Here is a 23,698-nt window from a genome sequence, read left to right as displayed (position 1 = left end):
GGAAGGACCATCGTCCAGGCCACTGTGGCTGGAGCAATGTGACAGCAGCAAGAGCAGATGAGGGTGGAGAGGTGGACCGGCAGCAGACGTCAGGGAGGCGCTCCGGTGGGTCAAGTGTTCTTACCTCTCTTGTGCCTCCCCTCCTGCCTTTCAGCTTTGAGAGGTCAATATCTGAGTGAGTGGGTGAAGCATAACTTGCTGAAGCATAGTTATATGAGCCTTAACTTGGAGGACAAGATCTTATATGTAGATGGGCCAGTCCAACTGTACTTTAAATTTCTCAGGCAATTTCCATTTTCCATCTGTGAGTCAAGGGAAAACTTGAAACATTTTGCCCTAGACTTTTTCTTTTCTAACATTTTAAAGCACATATGTCTTCTGACAGAAACGGAATCTACAGCATATGTTACTACTTTCCCCTTGTAGCACCAAAGAATGATTTACTTCAGTCCCTTAGGACATTCAAAAAAAAATTTCAGATATTTTGTGAGATCTGTGTATAATTGTTTAATGGTTCAGTGCATGATAACTGTGAGAAAATGGATTAAATTCACTACCTTCTAAAATATGGCTTGACACTGATGCTTTTTAATGAGATAACATTGAGTCAACTTAGAACTTTTCATAAGATTTTCTTTATTCATGTGGTAGAAGGTACTTCAAGCCTTTGTTCTCTTTGAACAACAGTAGAGACTCTATAGTCAAGTATACACTAAATTGTTTTCCCTCTATTGGACCTAGGCAAGATGAAGAGGTTAAAAATTCACAGCAGGAATTTAGCTCCAAGGAGAGCAGAGGCAGTATAATTCCAAGCCAATTGCTATGTCTGGGGAAAACATTCTTCACAGGTATTAAAGCACAGAGCCCAGCTGTGGGCTAGGCCATTGGGAAGGAGTTACCCAAGTTTTAATCATCATACATTACACTTGTTTGTTTCTATAATGTCCTAGCTAACGCGCTCCTTAACCATTTAATTGTGTCTGACGGAGTGATGTGGTTGCTAGGAGACCATGCTTGTTAAACTACCATTGCAGACTAAACAGGCAAGATTATGTTTATTTAGCATTTAAACAATGCTACTAAGTAGTCAAAGTCTGGAATTGTCCAACTGATCCTTGCTTTTATGTGTCCGTCTTCATACTACCTTATAAGCAAGTAGGTCAGCATCACCAGTCCGTTTTATAAGTAAGAAAAGGAAGGCAGAAAGAACCTGAGTCTATTGCCTAGCGGGAGGCAGACTAGCAGAGAGGTTATGAACACTAGATTGACAGTTAGACTCCCTGAATTTGAATCTTGACTCCAACACTTCCTGGCTGTGTGACTTTGGGTGGTGTATTGAACCCTCTTGTGCCTCACTCTCTCCATCTAAAATAGAGGTGACAATAGTCCTAATATGATAGGATTGTTGTAAAAATTAAGTATTTCAGGCATGGTTATTAGCATTATATTTACTAACTCATTTTACTAACTTTATTCAGTTCCTTGAGGTAGATATTATTCTCCCCACTTTACAGTCAGGAAAACTGAGGCACAAAGGAGTTGTGTAACTTGCCCAAACCGGCAAATGTCAGAGCAAGGTTTCAGACTTGGGTAATCTGGCTTCAAAGCTTGAGTTCATAAGCATGACACCACACTGATAAAATGCTTGTAATGCTCTTGGGATACTAAGAAACATAATAAATGCTCTCCCTAAATGTTAGCTAGTATTAATAGCAGTTTTTTAGAGAAGGCAGTCTGCTACTTAGTACTCTGAGACTGCCCACAAAGTGTTTATTTACCACTTTCTGGTCAGTTTAGGGGGCTTCCCTTATGGCTCAGCTGGTAAAGAATCTGCCTACAATGCAGGAGACCTGGGTTCGATCCCTGGGTTGGGAAGATCCCCTGGAGAAGGGAAAGGGTATCCACTCCAGTCTTAGGTCAGTTTAGGGGACTGGGCATTGAAAACGTGCATTGACTTGAGTTGTGGGGGGTGATGGTTTCCTCAAGTGGACAGTTGCCGCTTGCTGACCCCTGCAACTTCTCCTCAGAGTATCATATGCTTCTTTCAGGGCCAACTCTGTCACCTGGAACCCTCACAAGATGATGGGTGTGCTGCTGCAGTGCTCTGCCATTCTTGTAAAGGAAAAGGTCTGTCCTCCCCCTAGAGATGAGCTATTGGCCTGCACACCCTTTAGAAGGCATTAGAAGGGGGAAGTTTGGAGGTCTTCTTACAGTATTTGTTGAGGAATTGCCAAGGCTGACAGCCTGGCTCGGCCTGCCACGGCTGTTGTTTCCCCTCTGTGTCTGCTAGGCTTCAGCTAACCCAGCACCTTCCCTTGGCTCTTGCTCTGCACAATTCCTTCTTCCTTGTTCAGTGCTCAAGGCCCTGCCAGTGGAGGAAACTTCAAGGGCATTGTTTTATTTCACATTCCTTCTCTCAAAAGTGAGAGTGATCGGCTGAGCTGCCACCTCTCACCTCAGGACAAAAAGAGGTGGCAGGAACATACTTCAGGTTCTGAGCGTGAGTCTGTGGCCCCAAGAGCTGAAACAGATTACTCCGAACCACAACTACAAATGTCAACTCAGGGCAACTGGGAATGTTGACCAAAAAGCTGTGAGTTAGTAGCCTGTTCTCTTCTTTAAGACTCTTAACAATGGAACCCCGCCCTGCAGAGCTTGGTTCCTTCAGTAAAACTTTGCACGCTGAAGCATTCACAAAAGTCTGGAGAGTTTTGTTCCTTCAGTAAAACTTTGCACGCTGAAGCATCCACAAAAGTCTGGAGAGCTTTGTTCTTTCAGTAAAACTTTTGCATGCTGAAGCATCCACAAAAGCCTGTTTCTGTCCTGTGGCAGCCACAAATGCAGATGCTCCTTACTCCACTCCTAAGTAGAGTGCCTGTTAACTTCATCTGGGAAAGGACTGGAACACCTTTTAAGGGGCACTTTGGGGAGGACAGTTCTTCTACACATGAGACTGTCCCATCCTCTGTAGGAAGTTTATATCCCCAACTCCTGCCAACTGAATGCCATAGCACTTCCCAGTCTGTGAAATAACCCGAAACAGCCACAGACATTTCCAGATGCTCCTTAGAGGGACAATAGGGTGGGCGCTCATGGTTGGCATCTGAGACGAAAGATAATTTTCCAAGTAGAGTGACAGAGGAAAAGGGGCAAAGGTTCTTCCAAGGGTGGTTTTAGAGAAGGACATGGGGACAAGTGCAAGTCCTCATGAGACATTAGAAGAAAGGTTGTATGTGACCCCAAGTCCAGCGTGCCTTGTTTCCAAGCCATCCACACTTCTGTCCTGAGAATACAGATTTCCATGTGTTGATTTCCATGGCAGGGTATCCTCCAAGGATGCAACCAGATGTGTGCGGGATACCTGTTCCAGCCGGACAAGCAGTATGATGTCTCCTATGACACTGGGGACAAGGCCATTCAGTGTGGCCGCCACGTAGACATCTTCAAGTTCTGGCTGATGTGGAAAGCAAAGGTATGAAGAATGGCCTTCAGGAAATAGAGCAGAAGTGTAATTTGCACAGGCTGGCTGGCAAAAAAGGGGCAAAGCTGTATCACAGATAATTCATTATGTGTGTAATCAATATCTAGATAATTGAGTTAACTGTATTTTCTTTGCTTGTGAATGAAATAACTTTATCCCTTATGTCAAATTGTCTCCCTTTCCATTCAGTCTCAATTTGAATTAGCATGACATTTTCTTTAACTTTCTCTTATAAGCACTAAAAATTTTGCCAAGATAAGGGCTTCCACGGCAGTTCTTAGGGATACTGAAATTATTTAGTGCAGATGTAGAGAAAGAGATAAAGATAAAATTACTGCATTTTTCTGTGTAAAACCGTGAGTTCTTTTATGAGATCGCGAATCATGGGATGTATATGTCAGTTTTAAGTTCTATTTAAATAACGGCCTCTTTCATACCCTCTTGTAGAAAATGCATACTTGATTCTAAGAAATCCTAAACTGAGGCATGCTGTGTCTGCATTTATCAGTCTTTCAGGTTGCTTTTCTATGTCTAGAAGAAAAAAAGCAAGCTATTGGAATTTCCCTCAAATTTTGGATGAGGAGAAGGAATACTATGTGACTATTTGTTTCAAAAGTATTTTTATGCAGTCAAGTAAAGGCAATTTTGATTTCACATCTTTAGATCACAACCATCATTTTTCTTTACTGTAAATTAATTTTAGTAAGTTTCAAGATTAGGTCTACTAATACCAAAACAACAAGGTTTTCCAACCAAACATCTAGTCAAATGTTCTTCTGTAGGAAGAATTTGATGGATTATTAGTGTTTTTCCTCACTAAGTCATTTTGTCTTAATATAGAAATAGTCTGAATTTGATTTCTACCACAAAGTAATCACAGGTATTTTAAGCATATAAATAGCCACGAACTGCAAGAAGAGAAAGAGCCCTATGATTCAGAAATATAATAACCACATGGCCTGTCTCTGTAATTTGTGCCTTGGTTTTGCCTAACAATAACCCCTTGAACCATCTGCCGGAAGTTTGGCTCACAGTGAATTGGTTACCAAGGTGAGATCCTGGTGTGGGCTTCATTCTCAAGAGGAAAGCGGACTGGCCCAGGCACATCCTCAGCGATGACTGCTGCTTTGCCAGTGTTGGCCTTGGCCCAGGTGCATTAGCCACCCACAAGCCTCGTGCATCTGCTCTCCTTGCTGACACCGGCCCACTCAACGCCCCCCATGCTGCTGTCACTAATCAGCCGTGCTGGCTTTGGAAACTCATGCTCAGCCAGTTTGTCAATACTTGGAGCTATTGCCGTCTCAGGGCGTGTCCTAAGACCAGTGCTTCCCCTTCTGCCTGCCTGCCCGCCACCACAAAGGGGTAACATGATGTTATGTGGAGGGTAGCCTCCCCGGGAGTGAGGGGGATGTGTTTGGTCAGGACTTCCTTCTGGGGAAGGTAGGTTCCAAAGTACTATTTCTCCAACTCTCTGAAGAACCAGTTGGGGTTTTCTTTAACCTGTCATAGACCAATACAATAAAGGTGAATTGCTAGAAGGATGAAATAGAAAGCCATACAAAATATAAACATCAATTTTAAAAATGAGATTCAGTAGATGTAAAATTACTCTGTCAAATGGCCATAGAAGTTTCTTACTGCTTAATCTCAGGTTCTCAACTCATCTCATCATGGGCTGGTTACAGTGTGTGTCCGTAGACGACAGTTTGGGTGGCAGTAACCTAAAGCAAACCAAAAATGGGCTTCAGACTCAGGCTGTGAATTACTAGCAAGAATCTAAAAAGCCCTGTTGAGGATAACTGCCCAGAGACTAGAATGCTTTCAAAAGAGATTTGGCACATGTTATCACATACAGAGCTGTGAGAAAACCATACACATTCAATGAGATGGTTCTTGCTAACCATCTCCAAGAATACTCTTCTGTATATTTCTGATAGATAAAGACAGCAAAGCCCTCTCAATGCCATCACAGGGAAATGCAACTCTTCACCAACAAATATGACTTTCTTTCTTTTTAAAAAAAACAGGGTACAGTGGGTTTTGAAAATCAGATCAACAAATGCTTGGAACTGGCTGAATACCTCTATGCCAAGATTAAAAACAGAGAAGAATTTGAGATGGTTTTTGATGGTGAGGTAAGCTGTCATCCTGAACTAACATGTATTGAATATCTATTGATGGAAGTTTACTGAGGGACGCTTCTGAAGCTGTAGTGTCCCACATTACCAGAAGCTGCTTCTGAATTTTCATTCTATGCACTCCTCGTTTACTTCCCTCTGTGTTCACAAATGTTTCTTCCAGTAGCATTGGGACGACTTTTCCCCTTCTCTTGCAGAAAGGTGTAGTTCTCAGCCAGCTCTTCATAGACAAGTCTTTCCTTGGCAGGTCTGAACCCTGTATCATTCTTGGAACTTATTGTGGTGGTGTACCTCCATGAGAAAGTGTTCTTCAGTTCCAAGAAGCTCATGGGATGGGTATACCGATCCTATACCCTTGTCTCCCAAGACTGGTCCTAAAATGAAGTTGTACTTTACATAGATTCATTGTGAGGAGAGCAAGATAAAATTGTCTCTGCCCTGAGTTCAGATCCACACAGCACACAGGAAGGTGCTTGTTATTCTGGTGTTGGCTGAGTGCCTGTCGTGTGTCTTGCCCCAGACTGGCAGCTTGGTTGTATGTAGAGTAGTAACAAAAACAGGTACAATCTCTCCCCTATTGGAGCTCACAGCTAAATAAAGCTGGAATAGGAGCCAGTGCTGAATAGAAGGAATTACACTCATAATCCAGTGTAATAAAATACTGCCTGCATTCAACTCAGTCTATTTATCAGGCACCTAAACTACTAGTAACACTCTGGAGAGTCGCCAAATGAACAAGAAAGAGCCCTAAGCAGTTCAAATCCATCATACAGTGCTCATGCGTTTCACCTCTGGTGCCTCACGCTCATCATTTACACTATTTTAAATGTTCCACTAGCAGGTTAAGATGAATGTGATGTCTCCAACCCATGAAAGGTAGGCACAGTGATGGCAGACAGCAACTAGGAAGGAAACTGAAAAACTGTAGCAAGAATACAGTAGTACTCAAAAAGCATGAGAGTCCTTAGAGAAGGATCACTGAACAATTCAGTATATCTCAGTCAGCCCTGTCTTACAGTTTAGAACCAGTACCAATGTTCATTATAATAATCCTGAATTATCAGGAGAAGGTTTAGTATTGATAGAATAAAGTCAAAACATTCAGTACCAAAACAATTAACAATGCTTTGAGCATCTTCTATATATGAGGCACTACAAAAGGGCAAGATGGATAATACCCTTTATTGAAATGACTGAAATGTAGTATTTTTAACATTTCAGTGTTCAAAGGTGGGTAACTTTAATCATCCAGAAAATTGGTTGTGGGAAATAGCTCTCTTCCCAGATATGATGGGATAAACCAGGCTTTGTTCTCCCAAGTATAGAAGTAACATGAAGCCTTTTTGAGGGATGGGGGTGGGGAGTTAGAACAGCTTTCTCTCAAGTTCTCTTAATTTTCTGTTTTGTTTTTATGCATGCTTGTTTGTGGAAATTGCTGCAGCCTGAGCATACGAACGTCTGTTTCTGGTATATCCCACAAAGCCTCAGGGGTGTTCCAGATAGCCCCGAACGACGGGAAAAGCTACACAGGGTATGGAATCTCTCCTTGTCTCTTCTAACCCTCTGCAGTTTCTCTGGCTGGTCACAACATCCTCACTCTAGGAGTCTGTCTGAACAGGAAGAAATAAAAGCTAAAGGTTTGGGGTGATACGGAGACATCTTGTTATATTCTTCTTCTTGGGTCTGATTGTCCCCACTGTGGTTCAGATGCAGTGGGAATTTCTAGGGAATGCATCCCTGCATGAGGTTGGTGTTTGTCATCAGAGGGGCCATGTGCTGTACAGTTGAATAATATACATATTCCTTGGAACTTCTGTACTAAACCGTGTCTGTTAAAATATCTTTTATTAAGTTTGAGTCAACTCTAATGCTGATTCATTTTAGTTACTGGTTTCTATATCTAGTTTATATGTTAGTTATAGTTGTTTGTATTTAATTTATATAATATTTCACTCTTCTAATCATTCAACAGATATTTGGTGAGCAGAGTTCATGTGCCAGACAGTATCCCAGGTGCTGGATTATACAGATGTCTTCATTTGTATTGTTGCCCATGTGAATTTTTCATTTTTGTTTTTGATTTTGACTTTATTATCATTGTCCTGTGTCTGACTTTAGAAATTCAGTTGCACAATACTTTCTCTAGGAATGTATGATTGAGTAGACTTAAATAGTCATTAGTGGCCATCATCAAAAAAGTTACAAATAATAAGTGCTGGAGAGGGTGTGGACCAAAGGGAATCTTCCTACACTTTTTGTGGAAATTGGTATAGCCTCTATGGAGAACAGTATGGAAGTTAGCTATAAAAAGAATGAAATAATGCCATTTGCAGCTGCATGGATGAACCTAGAAATTATCATACTAATGCGGTAAGTCAAACAGAGAAAGACAAATATCACATGATATCACTTAAATGTGGAATCTAAAAAATTATATAAATGAACTTATTTACACAATAGAAGCAGACTCACAAACATAAGAAACAAACATGGTTACGGAGGAAAGAGGGTAGGTGGGAAGAACAAATGAGGAGTTTAGGGTTAGCAGATACACACTGCTGTATATAAAATAAACACTAGGTCCTACTGTATAGCACAGGGAGCTATGTTCAATATCTTGTAATAACCTATAATGAAAAAGAGTCTGAAAAATAACCTGTGTATGTGTGTATAATGGAATCACTTTTCTGTCCACCCGAAACTATCACAGTATTGTCAATGAACTGTTTATGTCGATGTAAAAATTAGTCATTAGATATTAACCACTGAAGAAATTTGGATATAAAATATTTCTTTGCCTTTGTGTCAGTGTAAATACATAATGAAAAGCAGATTGCTCTCTTTTTCTGGCTAAGAAATGGGTTGTATTATGAAAAAGAGCATGGTGTTAGTATCAATCTTGAGTTTTGTCTTGTGTTTTCCCTTACAAGGTGGCCCCGAAAATCAAAGCCCTGATGATGGAATCTGGCACAACCATGGTTGGCTACCAGCCTCAGGGGGACAAGGCCAACTTCTTCCGGATGGTCATCTCCAACCCAGCTGCTACCCAATCTGATATTGACTTCCTCATTGAGGAGATAGAGAGGCTGGGCCAGGACCTGTAATTGCCACGCACAGTACATCAGTTTCTGGGACTTCCCTTTCCCCTCTGCACTCTAGAACAAACCTCTATATGTTGCTGAAGCACATAGGCCATTTCATTGAGGGAAAACATAATATCTTGAAGAATACTGTTAAAACCTTCCTTAAGCTTATTAGAGTTAGCCGGAAATAATGTTCTTTTTCAAAAGTTGCACATTAGGAGCACAGTATATATGTACAGTTATATATACCTCTCTCTATAAATACACGTCTGTATAGTGAGTGTGGTAATAGATCACAGCATGTCTCCCACTCCAAGAGAATCCATTTTACCTTCTTCCTCAGTTACTGAGGGGCCAAATATGCCGCAAACCAGCTTGCCCAGCCACCCCAGAGAAGATGTTTTTTCAAAATGCTGTGTGTTGGGGACCAAGGAAAATGCTGTTGGCAGGCATTGACCTCACTGTCAGTATTTCACCCATCTGAAGTCATGATGGATGAGAAAAAGTGCCACTGGGTGACGAGTCCCACCCTCCCCATTAGTATCCTGTTAGGGGAAAACAGTAGCAGAGTCATTGTTTCAGGTGTACTATTGCTGTAAATTTAGAGTTTAATTTTGTGTAGGTTGTGCATATTTCTGTTGTTTGTCCTTGGGAGGGGGAGGGGAAGAATATATGTAATGATCTCAATGACTGTTTGTAGGTAAATGAAATATTTGCTTATTTATATTCAGAGATTTACCATGTTAAAGAGGTGTCTTGTATTTTCTTCCCATTTGTAATGTATCTTATTTATATATTAATGCAGTAAGTTCTGAAAATTGTTTATGGTATTTTCGTGCACTTGTGAGCCAAAGAGAAAAGACTGAAATTAGTAAGACTTGTATTATATTAGAGTGCCCTTAAAATAATGATTTAAGCATAACTTTACCGTCTATAAAAGAATTCTGATACTGTACATAACATCGTATATATGGAAATCCCGTGACTTACATAGCATCTGCTCTTCTATTACTCTTTCTGTCTGGCTGTATGTTGGGTGTTCTCTATGCTTTTCTAGTAACTGTTGGGTAATAACTAGGTCTTCTGTAATTTTGTAGTAGTTCATGACCAATCTCTGTGACCCTTAGCGCAAACCTAAGGCAATGTTTCTGAAGACTTTCTGAAGATCTCACACTGACCAGGCTCACAACTGTTTTTGAAGAAAGGAAATTCACACTGTGCATTTTAGAGTATGCAAGAAGACTATAAATAAATAAAAATATTCTCTGTGGAGAATTTGAACAAAATTTTCTTTCAGTATGTGTTTCATGCAGAAAAGAGAGGTTTCCTGTTATGGTTGCTGGGATCACCATAGCCCATTCATGCTCCCCAGCTGACTTCAGGTGATGCTCACTACCTTTATTAGGTTGGGACTCAATCCACAGTCTTAAGAGTCCCAAGCCGCTTATCTAAAAATCATTGGGATTCTAATTAAATAAAATTTGCAGTTCACACTTGGAAAAAGAAAAATCATTCCTATTTTTCATTTTCCTATTCTGTATCTTGGAGTTCCATTCATTCATTCAACAAATGTTTTATTTTTCTGTTATAGGCACCGTTCTAGGACTAGAATTGCAGAAGTGTGCATGGCTGAAAAATTTTGCTTCTCGTGGGGATCTCCCACCACTTGGTATCTACAGTATCTGAATACCTCTAGGAGCACAGAATTGTGCCTTCCAGCTGCTTATGTTTCTACAGTAGGCCCAGTTCACTTCCTCAAGAAATATATTTTGGTGCTGGGTTATTATGAAATAGAGACCATTCTCTATGAATATTCTGTTAAACCATGATAATACCATCTCATTCATTTGGAATACAAGGAGTTCCCTATTTGGCACTTGTAGGGATTAAATGAGTCATTTTTAATAGCATATCAATTGCACAAGTAACCATTGTATTAAACAAACTAGACTCCATAGGAAAGTGATGTTAAAGTCACTTTTTTCCTGTAACTGTTCCTTCAGATCCCCTCTGGAGGGGTTGATTGTTTCCATGCCTCTATTTGAATTCAGGCTAATCTCATAGTTTTCCTGGCCTCTCAGACACAGAACAGCCTCATTTTAGAAACTGTCCAACTCTGTGTAATAAGCAAGACCTCAGATTTGTATCCAGTATAGAGTTCCTCCCCTTGCTCCTGATACTGTTTCAGGCTGCAGTCCATTGCGGGGCGGGGAGGGGCGTGTCCAGGGTGGCAAGGCTGATGGTGGAGACACAGTCAACTTCTTTTTTAACTCTTTCCAGCTACTGTATTTTCCCATCTACAGTCAGATCTAGGGAGAGAAGGGGTCAGAGTAACAAAGTCACAATTTTAGATAACTTAAATTGTCAGTTGGCCTCTAGGCCCCTGGTCTATGACATTTTTTTTTCTCATGGGACAATATTTTGAGAAGAAATTTTTAAATTAAGATATAGTTAAGGTACAGTAAGATTCACTCTTTATAGTGTAATATGAGGGGAAGGGGCGGCAGGCGCCATGTCGGGCCGCGAAGGTAGCAAGAAGAAGCCCCTGAAGCAGCCCAAGAAGCAAGCCAAGGAGATGGATGAGGAAGATAAGGCATTCAAGCAGAAGCAGAAGGAGGAGCAGAAGAAACTCAAGGAGCTAAAAGCAAAGGCCGCGGGGAAAGGCCCCCTGGCCACTGGTGGAATTAAGAAATCTGGCAAAAAGTAAGCTGTTCCTTGTGCCTGAGGCAATGATGACCCTTAGTTCCATTCCTGTTTAAACACCTGGATTCCCTGCCATGATATCTGTTGCCGCCTATAGCTAGAATGAAGTGTTGTCTTGGAACCTATTGTACATTTAAGAATAAACTTCTGTATAGTGTAATATGAATTTTGACAAACCCATTCAGTAATGTAACCATCACAATACCTAGAACAGTTCCATCACACCCATAAATTCTCCCACATCCCTTTGTGAGTAGCACCTTCTCCCACCCCTAATTCTTTGCAGCCTCTGATTTGCCTGTTTCTAGAGTCTTGTTTCTCCCATTTTGTAAATGGGATCATATAACATGTAACCTTTTGAGTCTGGCTTCTTTCTCCTAACACCATGCATTTGGAATTCATCCATGTTGTTGTCTGTATCATTTGTTCATTCCTCTTAGTACTGCATAGTATTCCATTTGTATGAATGTACATTTTTTCTGTTCTCTCACATAAGGAAATTTGAGTTGTTTCCAGCCTGGGGCAATTAAAATAAAGCCACTATAAATAGTAGGGTACAGATTTTTTGTGTGAACATAGGTTATCATTTAACTTGGGTAAATAACTAGGTGTAGGATTGCTTAATCATATGGCAAGAGTATGTTTATCTATGAGGTAACTAGTTCCAAAGTGGCTGTACCATTCTGTATTCTCACTAGCATTGCAGAAATTTTCTAGTTGCGCTATATTTTGCTGACATCTGGTGTTGTTGATTTTTTAAAATTTTAACCATTCTTTTGTTGTTGCTACAGCTTTATTGAAATATAATTCATATGCCATGTAATTCACTCATTTTAAAGTATATAATTCCCTGGCTTGTAAACTGTTCACAAAGCTCTAAAGCCAGCACTCCAGTCAAATTTAGAACATTTTAATCATCCCACAAAGAAACCTCATACCCATCAGCAGACATTCCTCATTCCCATATACATATCCTCCCCAGCCCTTGGAAGCCACTACACGGCTTTTTGTCTATTCTAGACATCACATATAAATGAAATCACACAGTTATGTAGTCTTTTGTGACCAAATGTGACTTCAGATGTTTTCAAGGTTTATCTTTGATATAGCATTCATCATTACTTCATTCCTTTTATTGCTGAATAATATCCTATTGCATGGATACACTACTTTTTTTTATCTCTTCATCAGTTAATGGACATTAAGGTTATCACTTTTTTACTATTTTAAACAATACTAGGCTTTGCAGTTTGGCTCAGATGGTAAAGCACCTGCCTGCAACGCAGGAGGCCCGGGTTCAATCCCTGGGTCGGGGAGATGCCCTGGAGAAGGAAATGGCAACCCACTCCAGTACTCTTGCCTGGAAAATCCCATGGATGGAGGAGCCTGGCAGGCTACAGTCCATGGGGTCACAAAGAGCTGGACACAACTGAGCGACTTCAGTTTCACTATGAATATTTGTGTACAAGTCTTTGTATTGACATTATGTTTTGTATTGTTTTTACACTAATAGTGGTATCTTGCTTTGGTTTTCATTTGCTTTTTTATGGGGCACTTTTGAAAGATTCCACTGGAGTCCTTCCACCTCATTGCACATGAGGCATCAAAGTCTCTCCTCCCGTAATCACTTAGGACTCAGCCCCTCAGCCCTGGGTCCTTGGCCATCCACCCTGTCCAGACCTTATATTGGTACCCCTTCTCTAGATAGTACTCTTGGGTGGAATCTTTTATTTAAAATCAAGTATGTGGGTTACATAAGGAGGGCTTTTAAAATATACACATACAGGATAAAGAATGACTGTCACAGAATACTTGAGTACCCACTGCTCAGCCCAGGAAATAAATCATCATCAGTACCGTAAGAGCTCTCCAACTCCATAATGAACTCTTCCATAACTAGATGCTTTCCTTTCCCCAAGAACTAGATTCATTATTCTGAATTCTGTGTTAATCACTCCTGTTTTTCTATATAGTTTTAATACATATATATGAATCATTATTGTTTAGTTTTACTTGGCTTTGCACTCTATATAAATGAAATATTATAGAATATATACACTTATGACTTATCCATCTGTTCAACATTATGACTTTGTAGGGCCAGTGCTAACCCATAAAGAGCCTAAAGGCACCCCTTCCTTCAGGGATAGACATCCCTGTGCAGGTGTTTTCAGCTTGGCATGTGGAGCACATAATAGATTCTAGCATCTACTAAGCCTGCTCCCACAACCTGCAAGCACAGCCTTATGTGGCAGCCTCATGGTTTTGAGATTCACTTTTGATGATGCTATAATCCATTTTTATGGTTGCAATGCTATTTCACTGGTATGAATATACTTAAGTTGGTTTATTCCTTCTAGGAGGGTAGATAAATGATTTTTCCCCCAGTTTTTGCCTTTAGGGACAGTGTTGCTATGGGCAGTCTTGTTTTTCCTTTTTCTTCAGTTTTTTAAAAAAAATATTGATGAATAGTTTATTTACAATGTTGTATTAATTTCTACTGTACAGCAAAGTAATTCAGTTATATATATATATACACACACACATATATGTATATATGCACATTCTTTTTCATCATGGTTTATCACAGGATATTGAATATAGCTCCCTATGCTACACAGTGCCGTTTATCCATTCTATATGTAATAGTTTGTATCTGCCAACTCCAACCTCCCACTCCACCCTTCCCTCAATCTCCTTCCTCCAGCAACACAAATCCGTTCTCTGTGTCTGTGAGACTGTTTCTGTTTTCTACATAAGTTCACTTGTGTCGTACTTTAGATTCCACATATATGTGGTATTTTATGGTCTTTGTCTTTCTCTTTCTGACTCACTTCACTTAGTATGATTATCTCTAGGTCCATCCATGTTGGCAAATGGCATTTTTTCATTCTTTTTATGGGTGAGTAGTATTCTACTGTGTGTATGTGTATATATTTATATTTTATATATATATATATATATACACACCATATTTTGTTTCTCCATCCATCTGTTTATGGATGTTTAAGTTGTTTCCATGTCTTGGCTATTGTGAATACTGCTGCTGTGAATATTGAGGAGCATGTATCTTTTTGAATTCTAGTTTTCTTTGGATATGGCCCAAGAGGAAGATTGAAGGATCATATGCCAACTCTACTTTTAGCTTTTTGAGGAACCACCATACTATTTTCCACAATGAGCATTCTCTGCACTTGTTTCCTGGTATTCATGTGCAAAATTTTTTCTAAGGCTTAATGCTTAGAAGTGAAATTGCTGGATCATAGAATAGTTGTTGAACTTAACTGAGTAAAGCAGAGTGGGCAAACCAAGTTGCACTTTCACCAGCAGTGCACATTTTCCATACCTCACCATCACTTGCCTAAATTTTTACCAGTCTAGTGGGTATGAAATTATATCTCCTTGTGGTTTTGTCTTTCCCTAATTACAAATGAGGTTGGGTATCTTTATGTTCTCTCTTCTTTGAAATGCCTAAATCACACTCTTGTCCAATTTTAAATTTAAATATTTGCCTTTCTCATATAGTTTTTAGAAGCTCTCTATATATTCCAGTCACTAATTCCTTTTGATTTTGTGTTTAATAAATATCTTCTCTTAATTTGGGGCTTGACTTTTCACTTAACTAGTGGTCATTTTTTGAAAACATGTATTTAATGTAGTTGGATTTAGCAACATATTTCTTTAGTTTTTGGTTTTTTATCTGTCTTCTTTAAGAAATTCTTCCCTATACCAAAGTCATAAAGATATTCTCAAAAAAAAAAAAAAGATATTCTCATGTATGTATTGACTTCTAAGTTTTATGGCTTTATACCTTTCACATTTAAGTCTTCAATCCACCTAGAATTGATTTTTGTATTTGGCTCTTCCTCAAGAATGAAAGAGCTATTATTAACCTTTTTCTCTTCCATATAAATTTAGAATTAATTCATCAAGTTCCACCAAAATACCTTGTTGGAATTTTTATTGTAGTTTCATTGAATCTGTGAATCAATTTTAAGAATATTAACATATTTTCAATATTGAATATAATAACCTTAAACAAAGTTTATATCTCCATTTACCTAGGTCACCTTTAAGGTCTTTCAGTAAAGTTTCATAATGGACATGCACAGCTTTTGATAGATTTATTCCTATGTGCTTTATACTGTTGTTATTTTAATGGCATCTTTTTAAAATTGCATTTTCTAACTCATTGTTGCTGATGTATAGAAACGTAGCTTCTCAGTAATGATTTTGCATCCAGAAAACTTTCTAAAACTCAATTAATTTTGGTTCTTCAGTGTCTTCCAAATATAGAAATATACCATCTATGGATAATGAGAGCTTTGTTTATTCCTTTTTTCCCCCCCTTCTTTTTTTTTTAATTGGAGGATAATTGCTTTATAATAGTGTGTTGGCCTCTGCCATACATCAACATGAATCAGCGGCAGGTGCACACGTGTCCCCTTCCTCCTGACTCTCCCTCCCACCCCACCCCACCCCACCGCCCTAGGCGGCCACGGAGCGCTGGGTTGAGCTCCCTCTGTCACACAGCAAACTCCCACTTGCCGTCCCTTTTACTTATGGTAATGTACATGTTTTCATGCTGTTCTCTCAACTCATCCCACTCTGTCCTTCCCCCTCTGTGTCCCCAGTCTCTTCTCTATGTCTGCGTCTCCATCGTTGCCCTGCATAAATAAGTTCATCAGTACTCATCTTTCTAGATTCCATACACATGTGTTAATATGTAATATTGCCTTCCTCTTTCTGACTGTTTATTCCTTTTTGATCCTTATGATCCTCATACCTTTTCCCCCCTTTCCTTTGGTATACTGCACTGCCAGAATATCTAGTACAATGAGGAAATGAAGGGTTGGTAGCAGGCATCTTGCCTTATTCTGGATGTTAGAGGGAATGTTTTCAGCAGACACCATGTAGTTTTATGTTTCTTTTAGGTTTTTGGTAGATACACTTTATTGGGTTAAAGAAATTTCCTTTTATTCCTAGTTTGCTAAGAGTTTCTGTAATAGATGAATATTCAATTCGTGTTATTATTCATAAAATACTAAAGTTTTCCATATCTTCTTGTGTCTATTTTTGCAAGTTGCATTTTTTCAGGGTTTTATACATACTTTTATGTTTTCAAGTTACTATAAAGTTGTCCATGATATTTTCTTTTTTAAAAAAATCTGTTGCATCTGTACTTATAGTCTCCATTTTTTCCTTAGAGGAGTAATTTGTATCTTCTTTGTTTTTTAATTGATTAATCTTAGCAGAAGTTTGTCAGTTTCATTAAGCTGTTCAGAAAAATATTTGTCTTGGTCCGCACTCTCAATCATATAACTGCTTTTTACATCATTAATTTCTGCTTCTATGTTTATTATTTCCTTTCTTCTACTTTTTTAAGGCTTATCTGCTGTTTGTTTTTCTAACTTCTCAAATTCTGTGCTTTTTTTCTTTTCTAATGGAAGCATCTAAGGATATATATTTTCCCACAAGCGTCCTCTCTCTTATCTATATACTACAAGCTTTGACACACAATAATGTGTTGTCATTCAATTCTAAATATGTTATATTTGTCTATTTTTCCTTGTAGTTTCACTTTTGCTCTGTTATTGGATATAAACAAATTTTTGATTGGCATATTTTTCTGGTGATCTAAAGCTTTTATTATTATGCAGTGACCCACTTTTTTTTTGCCTTCTCGTCTATTTGTCTGATATTAATACAGATATACCACACTCTTTAGTCTTTGCCTAATATGTATTTTCTCTTCTTTGAACTATAATATTTCCATATCCTTATGTTTTAGGTATGTCTCATATAAACAGCTAGGTTTCAACACCTTTTCCATCTGACCAGCTTTGCCTTCTAACTGAAAGATTTTATTGATTGTGATTAGTGATATATTTGGATTTAATTCTACCATCTTATTTTGTGCTATCCATTTGTTCCACCTTTTCTGTTCTTTTTTCTTGTAAAAGATTTGGATTGAGGTTTGTTTTTTGTTTCTGTTGTTTTTCAGTTTTAACTTATGAGAGTATAAGTGCTCATAAATTATACTCCCTGTGTCTACCCTAAAGGTATTGGCATGCATGTCATTTCAAAAGTTAATAATCTTACTCTTCTCATGAATTACAAAAGAACCTTAGATACTTTTGCTCTGATCATCCTCTTCCTGATACATATGCCATTGTTATACAATATTTTAGATCTCTTTTTTAACTCTATAATTTATACATTATTAATAGTTTTATTCAATTGATTTTTGCTTAGATATACCTGCATATTTACCAGTCCCCTATGCATGATTCCTTTTTACATCTCAGACCTTCCATTTGCGTCATTTTCTTTTTCCTTGATCTGCATGTGTTTGAACTTTTCTTTATTGAAGCTTATTAATAACCACTCTCTGAGAATAGACTCTCTAACTTTGGTTCCTGGACATCATTTGTGAGGCTGGTTTGAAAGCACAGTTATTTAGGCGATTTGCTGCCTTGAAGCTGAAAAAGGTAACTCTTAGATAAGGCAGACTTTGTTAAACAGGAAATGTTCCGTCACATCAAGGGACCCTGCTTCTAGGCATGATGGGGATTCTGTTGTCTCTTACAGATAAAAGAAACCATTTACATGCATCAAATTTACCTGCAAGAATCTTAAAATCCTTTAATCTGACCAAATGATGCAGAGCAATTTAACAAAGGGAATCTCACTTTATTTTGGGTTGAAGGTTAGAATTTCTTATAATACAAAGTTTGCTTTAATATTCCAATAAAACCACTTCAAAACTCCTGATTCCCTCAGTGTCCATAGTGGACATTTGTGTTTTTTACTTGTCGGACATCTAATCTTGCTTCTTCTGATCATCACACTCCAATTTTGCTTTGAGAGACTATCCTTTCTTCATTCTTGCCCCATGTAATTGGAGAAATAAGCCCACCCTCTGATTCCAGAGCTGGTCATCTGAGTTAAGTGTGGCCAATCAGTGTACACTCCTGGCTCCAGGGATGGACTCTTGACCCTGGACAGGCTGACAGGTGAGGTGATGAAGCTCTAATCAACAAGAACTCTACCAGCGAAGTAACATGTGAGAAGTCTAAGCAGTCTTGGCCCTGACACAACAGAGGGAACATAGGCCCCACATGAAAGCTTAGACCATGTTCATCCAAGCCCACCGCCTTTCCAGAGAGGAAGGGATGTCAGGGTTGTGCGCTGAGACCCAACACCCCGGAGCGGTAAGAGCCTAGAGGCTGAAAGGGAAGCGGCCTTCCAGAGGAGATGCAACTCCTCCACACTGCTGCTGTTTACTCACTCAGTTGTGTCTGACTCTCAGACCCCGTGGACTGTAACCCACCAGGGTTCTCGGTCGATGGGAGTTCCCAGGCAAGAACACTGGAGTGGGTTGCCATTTCCTCCTCCAGGAGATCTTCCAGCCCCAGGGATGGAACCAGAGGAGAGGGTTAAAGGGAGAGGAACAAGTGGTTCTCTGCTCTGCCCCCCAGTCAGGTCGGTGAGCCTCCAGGTGGGCCACCAAAGTGGGGGAGAGGACAGCTTTGAAAAGCTGGATTGTCTTTCAATAATCAAGAACGACAAGGAAGTAACAGAATCTAAGCTATTGCCAAGGACCCCCTACATAGTGAGAAAGTTTCAGTATGTGGGGCTAGAGATTGGAAGACAAATAAAGCAGATTCATGTTTTACCCCAGAGTTGAGATTGTTGAAAATGTTCACAACGAATTTACAACAATGGCAGAATAAGCACCAAGAATCTTATTTTCTCCTGAGAGTAGGCGAGCTGCCCTACCCTTTCCTGGAAGGAAAACAACAACAACAAAATATCCGGAGAGAAGGGACAACAAGAAAGAAGGGGGAGGGGAGGGGGGAAGAAAGGTTGGAGGGAGAGAAGAGATTTGAAAAGTAATATCTGTGGCTAAACTTAGTCGTGAGCCTTGGAGAAAATAAGGTGAAAGGAAGGAATGGGACGGAGTGAGGGTTACGGGTGCTCAGCTAGCTCCAATTACAACCTAATAGAGAACGAAACTGATTGGGCAGTCGTTTCAGGCTTAATAAAAGAACAGCCTTCTTGCCTTAGTCTAGTCCGGGCAGTCAGAGAAGCTCAGTCCTCCCGGGAGGCAGATGTAGAAAGGTACCTTGTGTTAATGTTATTTTTAGGGTTGGAGGTGGCGATGGTGGTGGTGGAAAAAACAGAAAGCAGAAAAAGAAAAGCTACAGAACACTTCCTTTGTGCTGTTTTAACAGAAAAGCTCTCCTTCTCGCCTCAAGCTCAGTAGACGCCACCTAGTGGGAAAATGGCAGACTCGCACCCAGCCGGCAACCGTGGCCAGCCCAGGTTTGATATTTCCTGTCTACCTTGCTTCACCTACAAAATCCAGAGGTGTAAATTATGTGTTCGCCTCTCAAAAGCTGCCCCTCACTTTGGGGTAGAGGCAGCCGATAATTCAGACTAGCAGAAAGTGGCCCAAGAGCGCCAGAGAGCGCTGAGAGCTGGGGTAGACAAAGGGGCCTCGGTGGCTGCCAGACTCAAGACGGGAGCTGGGAACCGGAGAGGCTGAAGACTGGCCAGGGCTTACAGCTAGCTGTGGGCAGCTGAGGGTCCGGAACCCGCGGTGCCTGCTGAGGCAGGTTGGAGCTCATTGGTCCTCAAGACAGAGATCTGACATTTAGAAGGTCATTGGTATTCAAGGCAGTGGCACCAGCCAGCAGAAATACAGTGGAGAGATTCATTCTAGCCAGGGATCGTCACTCCTCTGGCCTATTCTGTAGTTTATACCACTGTGTGTGCATTCTGGGCCTAGAGAGAACTTCTGGGGCCGGTAGGAGCATGGGCTTAAGGAACGTTTCAGCCAGTGTGAATTGAGGTGTCTTTTTCCTGAGTTATAGTTGACATATGACATATTAGTTTCAGGTGTACAGCATAATGATTCCATATTTGGATTTATTGTGAAATGATCACTGCAATAGCTTAGTTAACTTGCATCATCACAGATAGTTAAAAAAATTGATAAGGACTTTTAAGACCTACTCTCTTAGCAGCTTGCAAATAGGCAGCACAGTATTATTAACTATAGTTGCCATGTTGTACATTACATCCTCATGACTTTTTTAGAACTGGAAGTTTGTACATTTGACCCCCTTTACCCATTTTTCTCACTCCCCAACCCGCAACTCTAGCAACCACCAGTCTGTCCTCTGCAGTTGTGAGGTTAGGAATTTTTGTTTTTGCTTTTTAGATTCCACATATAAGTGAGAGAGTATGATGTTTGTCTTTCTCTAACTTACTTCACTTAGCATAGTGCCCTCATGTTGCATAATGTCCATCCATGTTGTTGAAGATGGCAAGATTTTCTTCTTTCTTATTGCTAAATAATAGTCTTTATATATATATATACTTTATATATATATATATATCACATTTTCTTTATCCACTCATCCATCAATGGACATGTAAGTTGCTTCCATGTCTTGGCTGTTGGAATGCTGCAGTGAACATGGGAGTGTATTTTTTCTTTTGGAGTTAGTTTTATTTTCTTCAGGTGAATACTCAGAATTGCTGGATCATATGGTAGTTGTATTTTTAAATTTGTGAGGAACCTCTATACTGCCTTCCATAGTGGCATGCAGCCACTATTTCCATTCCATTTACATTACCACCAATAGTGCACAAGAGTTCTCTTTTTGTCATTTCCCCACCAATACTTGTTACTTCTTATCTCTGATGAAAACCATTCTAACAGGTATGCGGTGATATCTCATTGTGGTCTTGATTTGCATTTCCCTGATGATGAGTGATGTTAAGTGTATTTTCATGTGTTTATTGATCATCTGTGTATCTTCTTTGGAAAAATGTCTATTCAGATTTTCTGCCCATTTTTTAATTGAATTGCTTGCTTTTCTGCTGTTGAGTAGTATGTCTTCTTTATATTTTTTGGATATTAATTCCTTATCAGATGTATGATTTGCAAATATTTTCTCCCACCCAGTAGGGTTCTTGTTCACTTTGTTGATGGTTCCCTTTACTGCGCAGAAGCTTTTAGTTTGATATAGTCCCATTTGCTTATTTTCGCGTTTGTTGCCTTTGCTTTTGGGTTCAGATCCCAAAATCCTCACCAAACCAATGTCAAAGAGTTTGCCACCTATAATTTCATCCAGGAGTTTTATGGTTTCTGGTCTTATGTTTGAGTATTGATTCCATTTTGAGTTAATTTTTGGGTATGGTCTAAGATAGTGGTCTGGTTTCATTTGAATTGAGTGCTCACAATCAAAAGAATCCTGACTGATACATCTACTCAGTCCTATTGCAGAGGACGTTGGAGAGGCCCAGTGGTCAGAAATAAAGTGGCAGTAAGGCACGTGATCTATACCTACCTGCCCGCATCCCCTTCTCAGGGATGGTCCTGTCTAGACTATCTTGATGAAGATGTGGACCTAAGCATGTTGTTCCAACCCTGCACTTGGCCAGGAGCTGGTGCTTGATCCTTGGACAGTCAAGATAGGTTAGGTTATGCTACCTTAAGGAATAACACCCATATTATTAATGGCTTAAAAGAACATGGAACAGAGGGAGGAACATGGGTTTATTTCCTGATCACACTCCCTGTCCATAATATGTCATGTTATGTTGTTCTCAATCCAGGAGAGGTTGAAGGGGCAGTCACTTATTTTAGAGCATTGCTGGTCACTGCAAAACAAAAAAACGAAACAAAAACAAGAAAATGGCTGAGATAATACAAGGGATTGAATTGTCAGATCAAACATACAGGGATCATCAATCCTACATGATACTAAAATGTATTAATAATTCAAAAGATATAGGCAATTCCAAGATATAAGTGAACATGGAGGAATTTGGGACTATCACTGCAGTTCTCCCTTTCTTTCTGGGTTAGAGGATATTCTTGTTTAGATTTAAAATCTAAATCTAGATTTTAAGAAGGGCACCACTTGGGAAAAAGGAAACTTTCAGCTAAGAAATGTCTCCAACTTATACTCCAGTCATGACATAGCTGACTGACAGTTTTCCATTGGGCCATGCCCCATGAATGCATATATTCCAGATTTGTTGTCAATAAGCAACCAAACAGACCAAGTACCTCTTGTTAATAACATTCTATACATGAAGACTCCCCATTATCTGCCACGGGGAGGTGTGTATAGCACACTAATAAGGAATAGTATCTTTGAATTGCCCTCTGCTACATGTTGGTATCCCCAGAAGGATGAGAATAGATTCAGGCCAGAGGGTAATCTTTTCCTTTGTGGTGATAAATCATGCTTTGGCTTTTAAAAAGTTTCCATCTGCATAATAAGCGTATCAGTTCTATTTGCATTTCAGTGGCCAAAGCAGGTCACATGGCCAAGTCTGGAATCAAGGGGGTGGGAAGCATAATCCTTCCTTGGGGAAGGAAACCAGATATTGCTAAACAGTGATATAGTCTACCCACAGGCAGCCAGTCCAGAGTCAGGAAGGGGGACCCTGATGTACAGCGTTCCCTGGTGGATCACACAGTAAAGAATCTGTCTGCAATACGGGAGGCCTGGGTTCAATCCCTGGGTTGGGAAGATCCCCTGGAAGAGGGCGTGGCAACCCACTCCAGTATTCTTGCCTGGAGAATCCGCATGGACAGAAGGGCCTGGCGGGCTACAGTCCATGGGATCATAAAGGGTCAGACACAACTGAGTGACTAAGCACACACAAGGTGTTGCTAACTGCTGTAACAGATAGCTCTCAATTTCAGTTGCTTAACACAAAGAATGCTTATTCCTCTTTCTTTAAAAAAAAAAAATTATTGATATCTGGTTGATTTACAGTGCTGTGTTAATTACTTCTCTTTCATATTACAATTCTACATGGTATGTAGTAGGCAGCTTTCTACATGGTAACTCAGAATCCCAGCCTCCTTCCATATAATTACCCTCTCTGGTAGCCTCAGAGTTCTCTTCTAACTGGTTCACAGGAAAAAGGAGTGGGATTCCTGGATCATAATAGTGATCTTTTCTTGTGCCTATTAGCCATTTGTATTTCTTCTTTGGAGAAATGTCTGTTTAGGTCTTCTGCCCATTTTTCAGCTTGGCTATTTGTTTTTCTGTTGTTGAGTTGTATATGCTGTTTGTATATTTTGGAAATTAAACCCTTGTTCACATCATTTGCAAGTATGTTCTCCCATTTTATAGGCTGACCTTTCATTTTGGGGTGTTTTTTGTTTTGTTTTATGGTTTCCTTTACTGTGCAAAACCTTGTAAGTTTGTTCAGTGCCATTTGTATATTTTTGTTTTTACTTATTTTGCCTTGGGAGA

The 23,698-nt window shown here is 39.7% G+C and overlaps 2 protein-coding genes across 4 annotated transcripts in view; both read left to right on the top strand.

The window, feature by feature from the left end:
- Nucleotides 1-9,988, top strand: part of GAD1 (glutamate decarboxylase 1) — a 39,036-nt gene extending 29,048 nt beyond the window's left edge. For all 3 annotated transcript variants that reach the window (XM_043894454.1, XM_043894453.1, XM_043894452.1), the window contains 5 exons: nt 2,049-2,127; nt 3,323-3,472; nt 5,509-5,616; nt 7,061-7,150; nt 8,550-9,988. In XM_043894454.1, coding sequence (XP_043750389.1) covers nt 2,049-2,127; nt 3,323-3,472; nt 5,509-5,616; nt 7,061-7,150; nt 8,550-8,723 — 601 coding nt within the window. In that variant the 3' untranslated portion in view covers nt 8,724-9,988. The remainder of the gene's footprint in view (nt 1-2,048; nt 2,128-3,322; nt 3,473-5,508; nt 5,617-7,060; nt 7,151-8,549) is intronic.
- A 216-nt stretch (nt 9,989-10,204) lies between these two features.
- On the top strand, nt 10,205-11,557 carry LOC122688459 (translation machinery-associated protein 7-like). Its single transcript, XM_043894472.1, has one exon. It carries the CDS (start codon nt 11,215-11,217, stop codon nt 11,407-11,409), a length of 195 nt encoding a protein of 64 aa, XP_043750407.1. The 5' UTR covers nt 10,205-11,214; the 3' UTR covers nt 11,410-11,557.
- Nucleotides 11,558-23,698: the final 12,141 nt, after the last annotated feature.

The sequence above is a fragment of the Cervus elaphus genome, chromosome 33, assembly GCF_910594005.1.
Source record: "Cervus elaphus chromosome 33, mCerEla1.1, whole genome shotgun sequence".
Lineage (NCBI taxonomy): Eukaryota > Metazoa > Chordata > Mammalia > Artiodactyla > Cervidae > Cervus > Cervus elaphus.
This window is presented reverse-complemented; position numbering and strand designations above follow the sequence as displayed.

Excerpts from the sequence above, each read along its gene's own strand:
- LOC122688459 (XM_043894472.1), top strand. The coding sequence starts at position 11,215 with ATGTCGGGCCGCGAAGGTAGCAAGAAGAAGCCCCTGAAGCAGCCCAAG.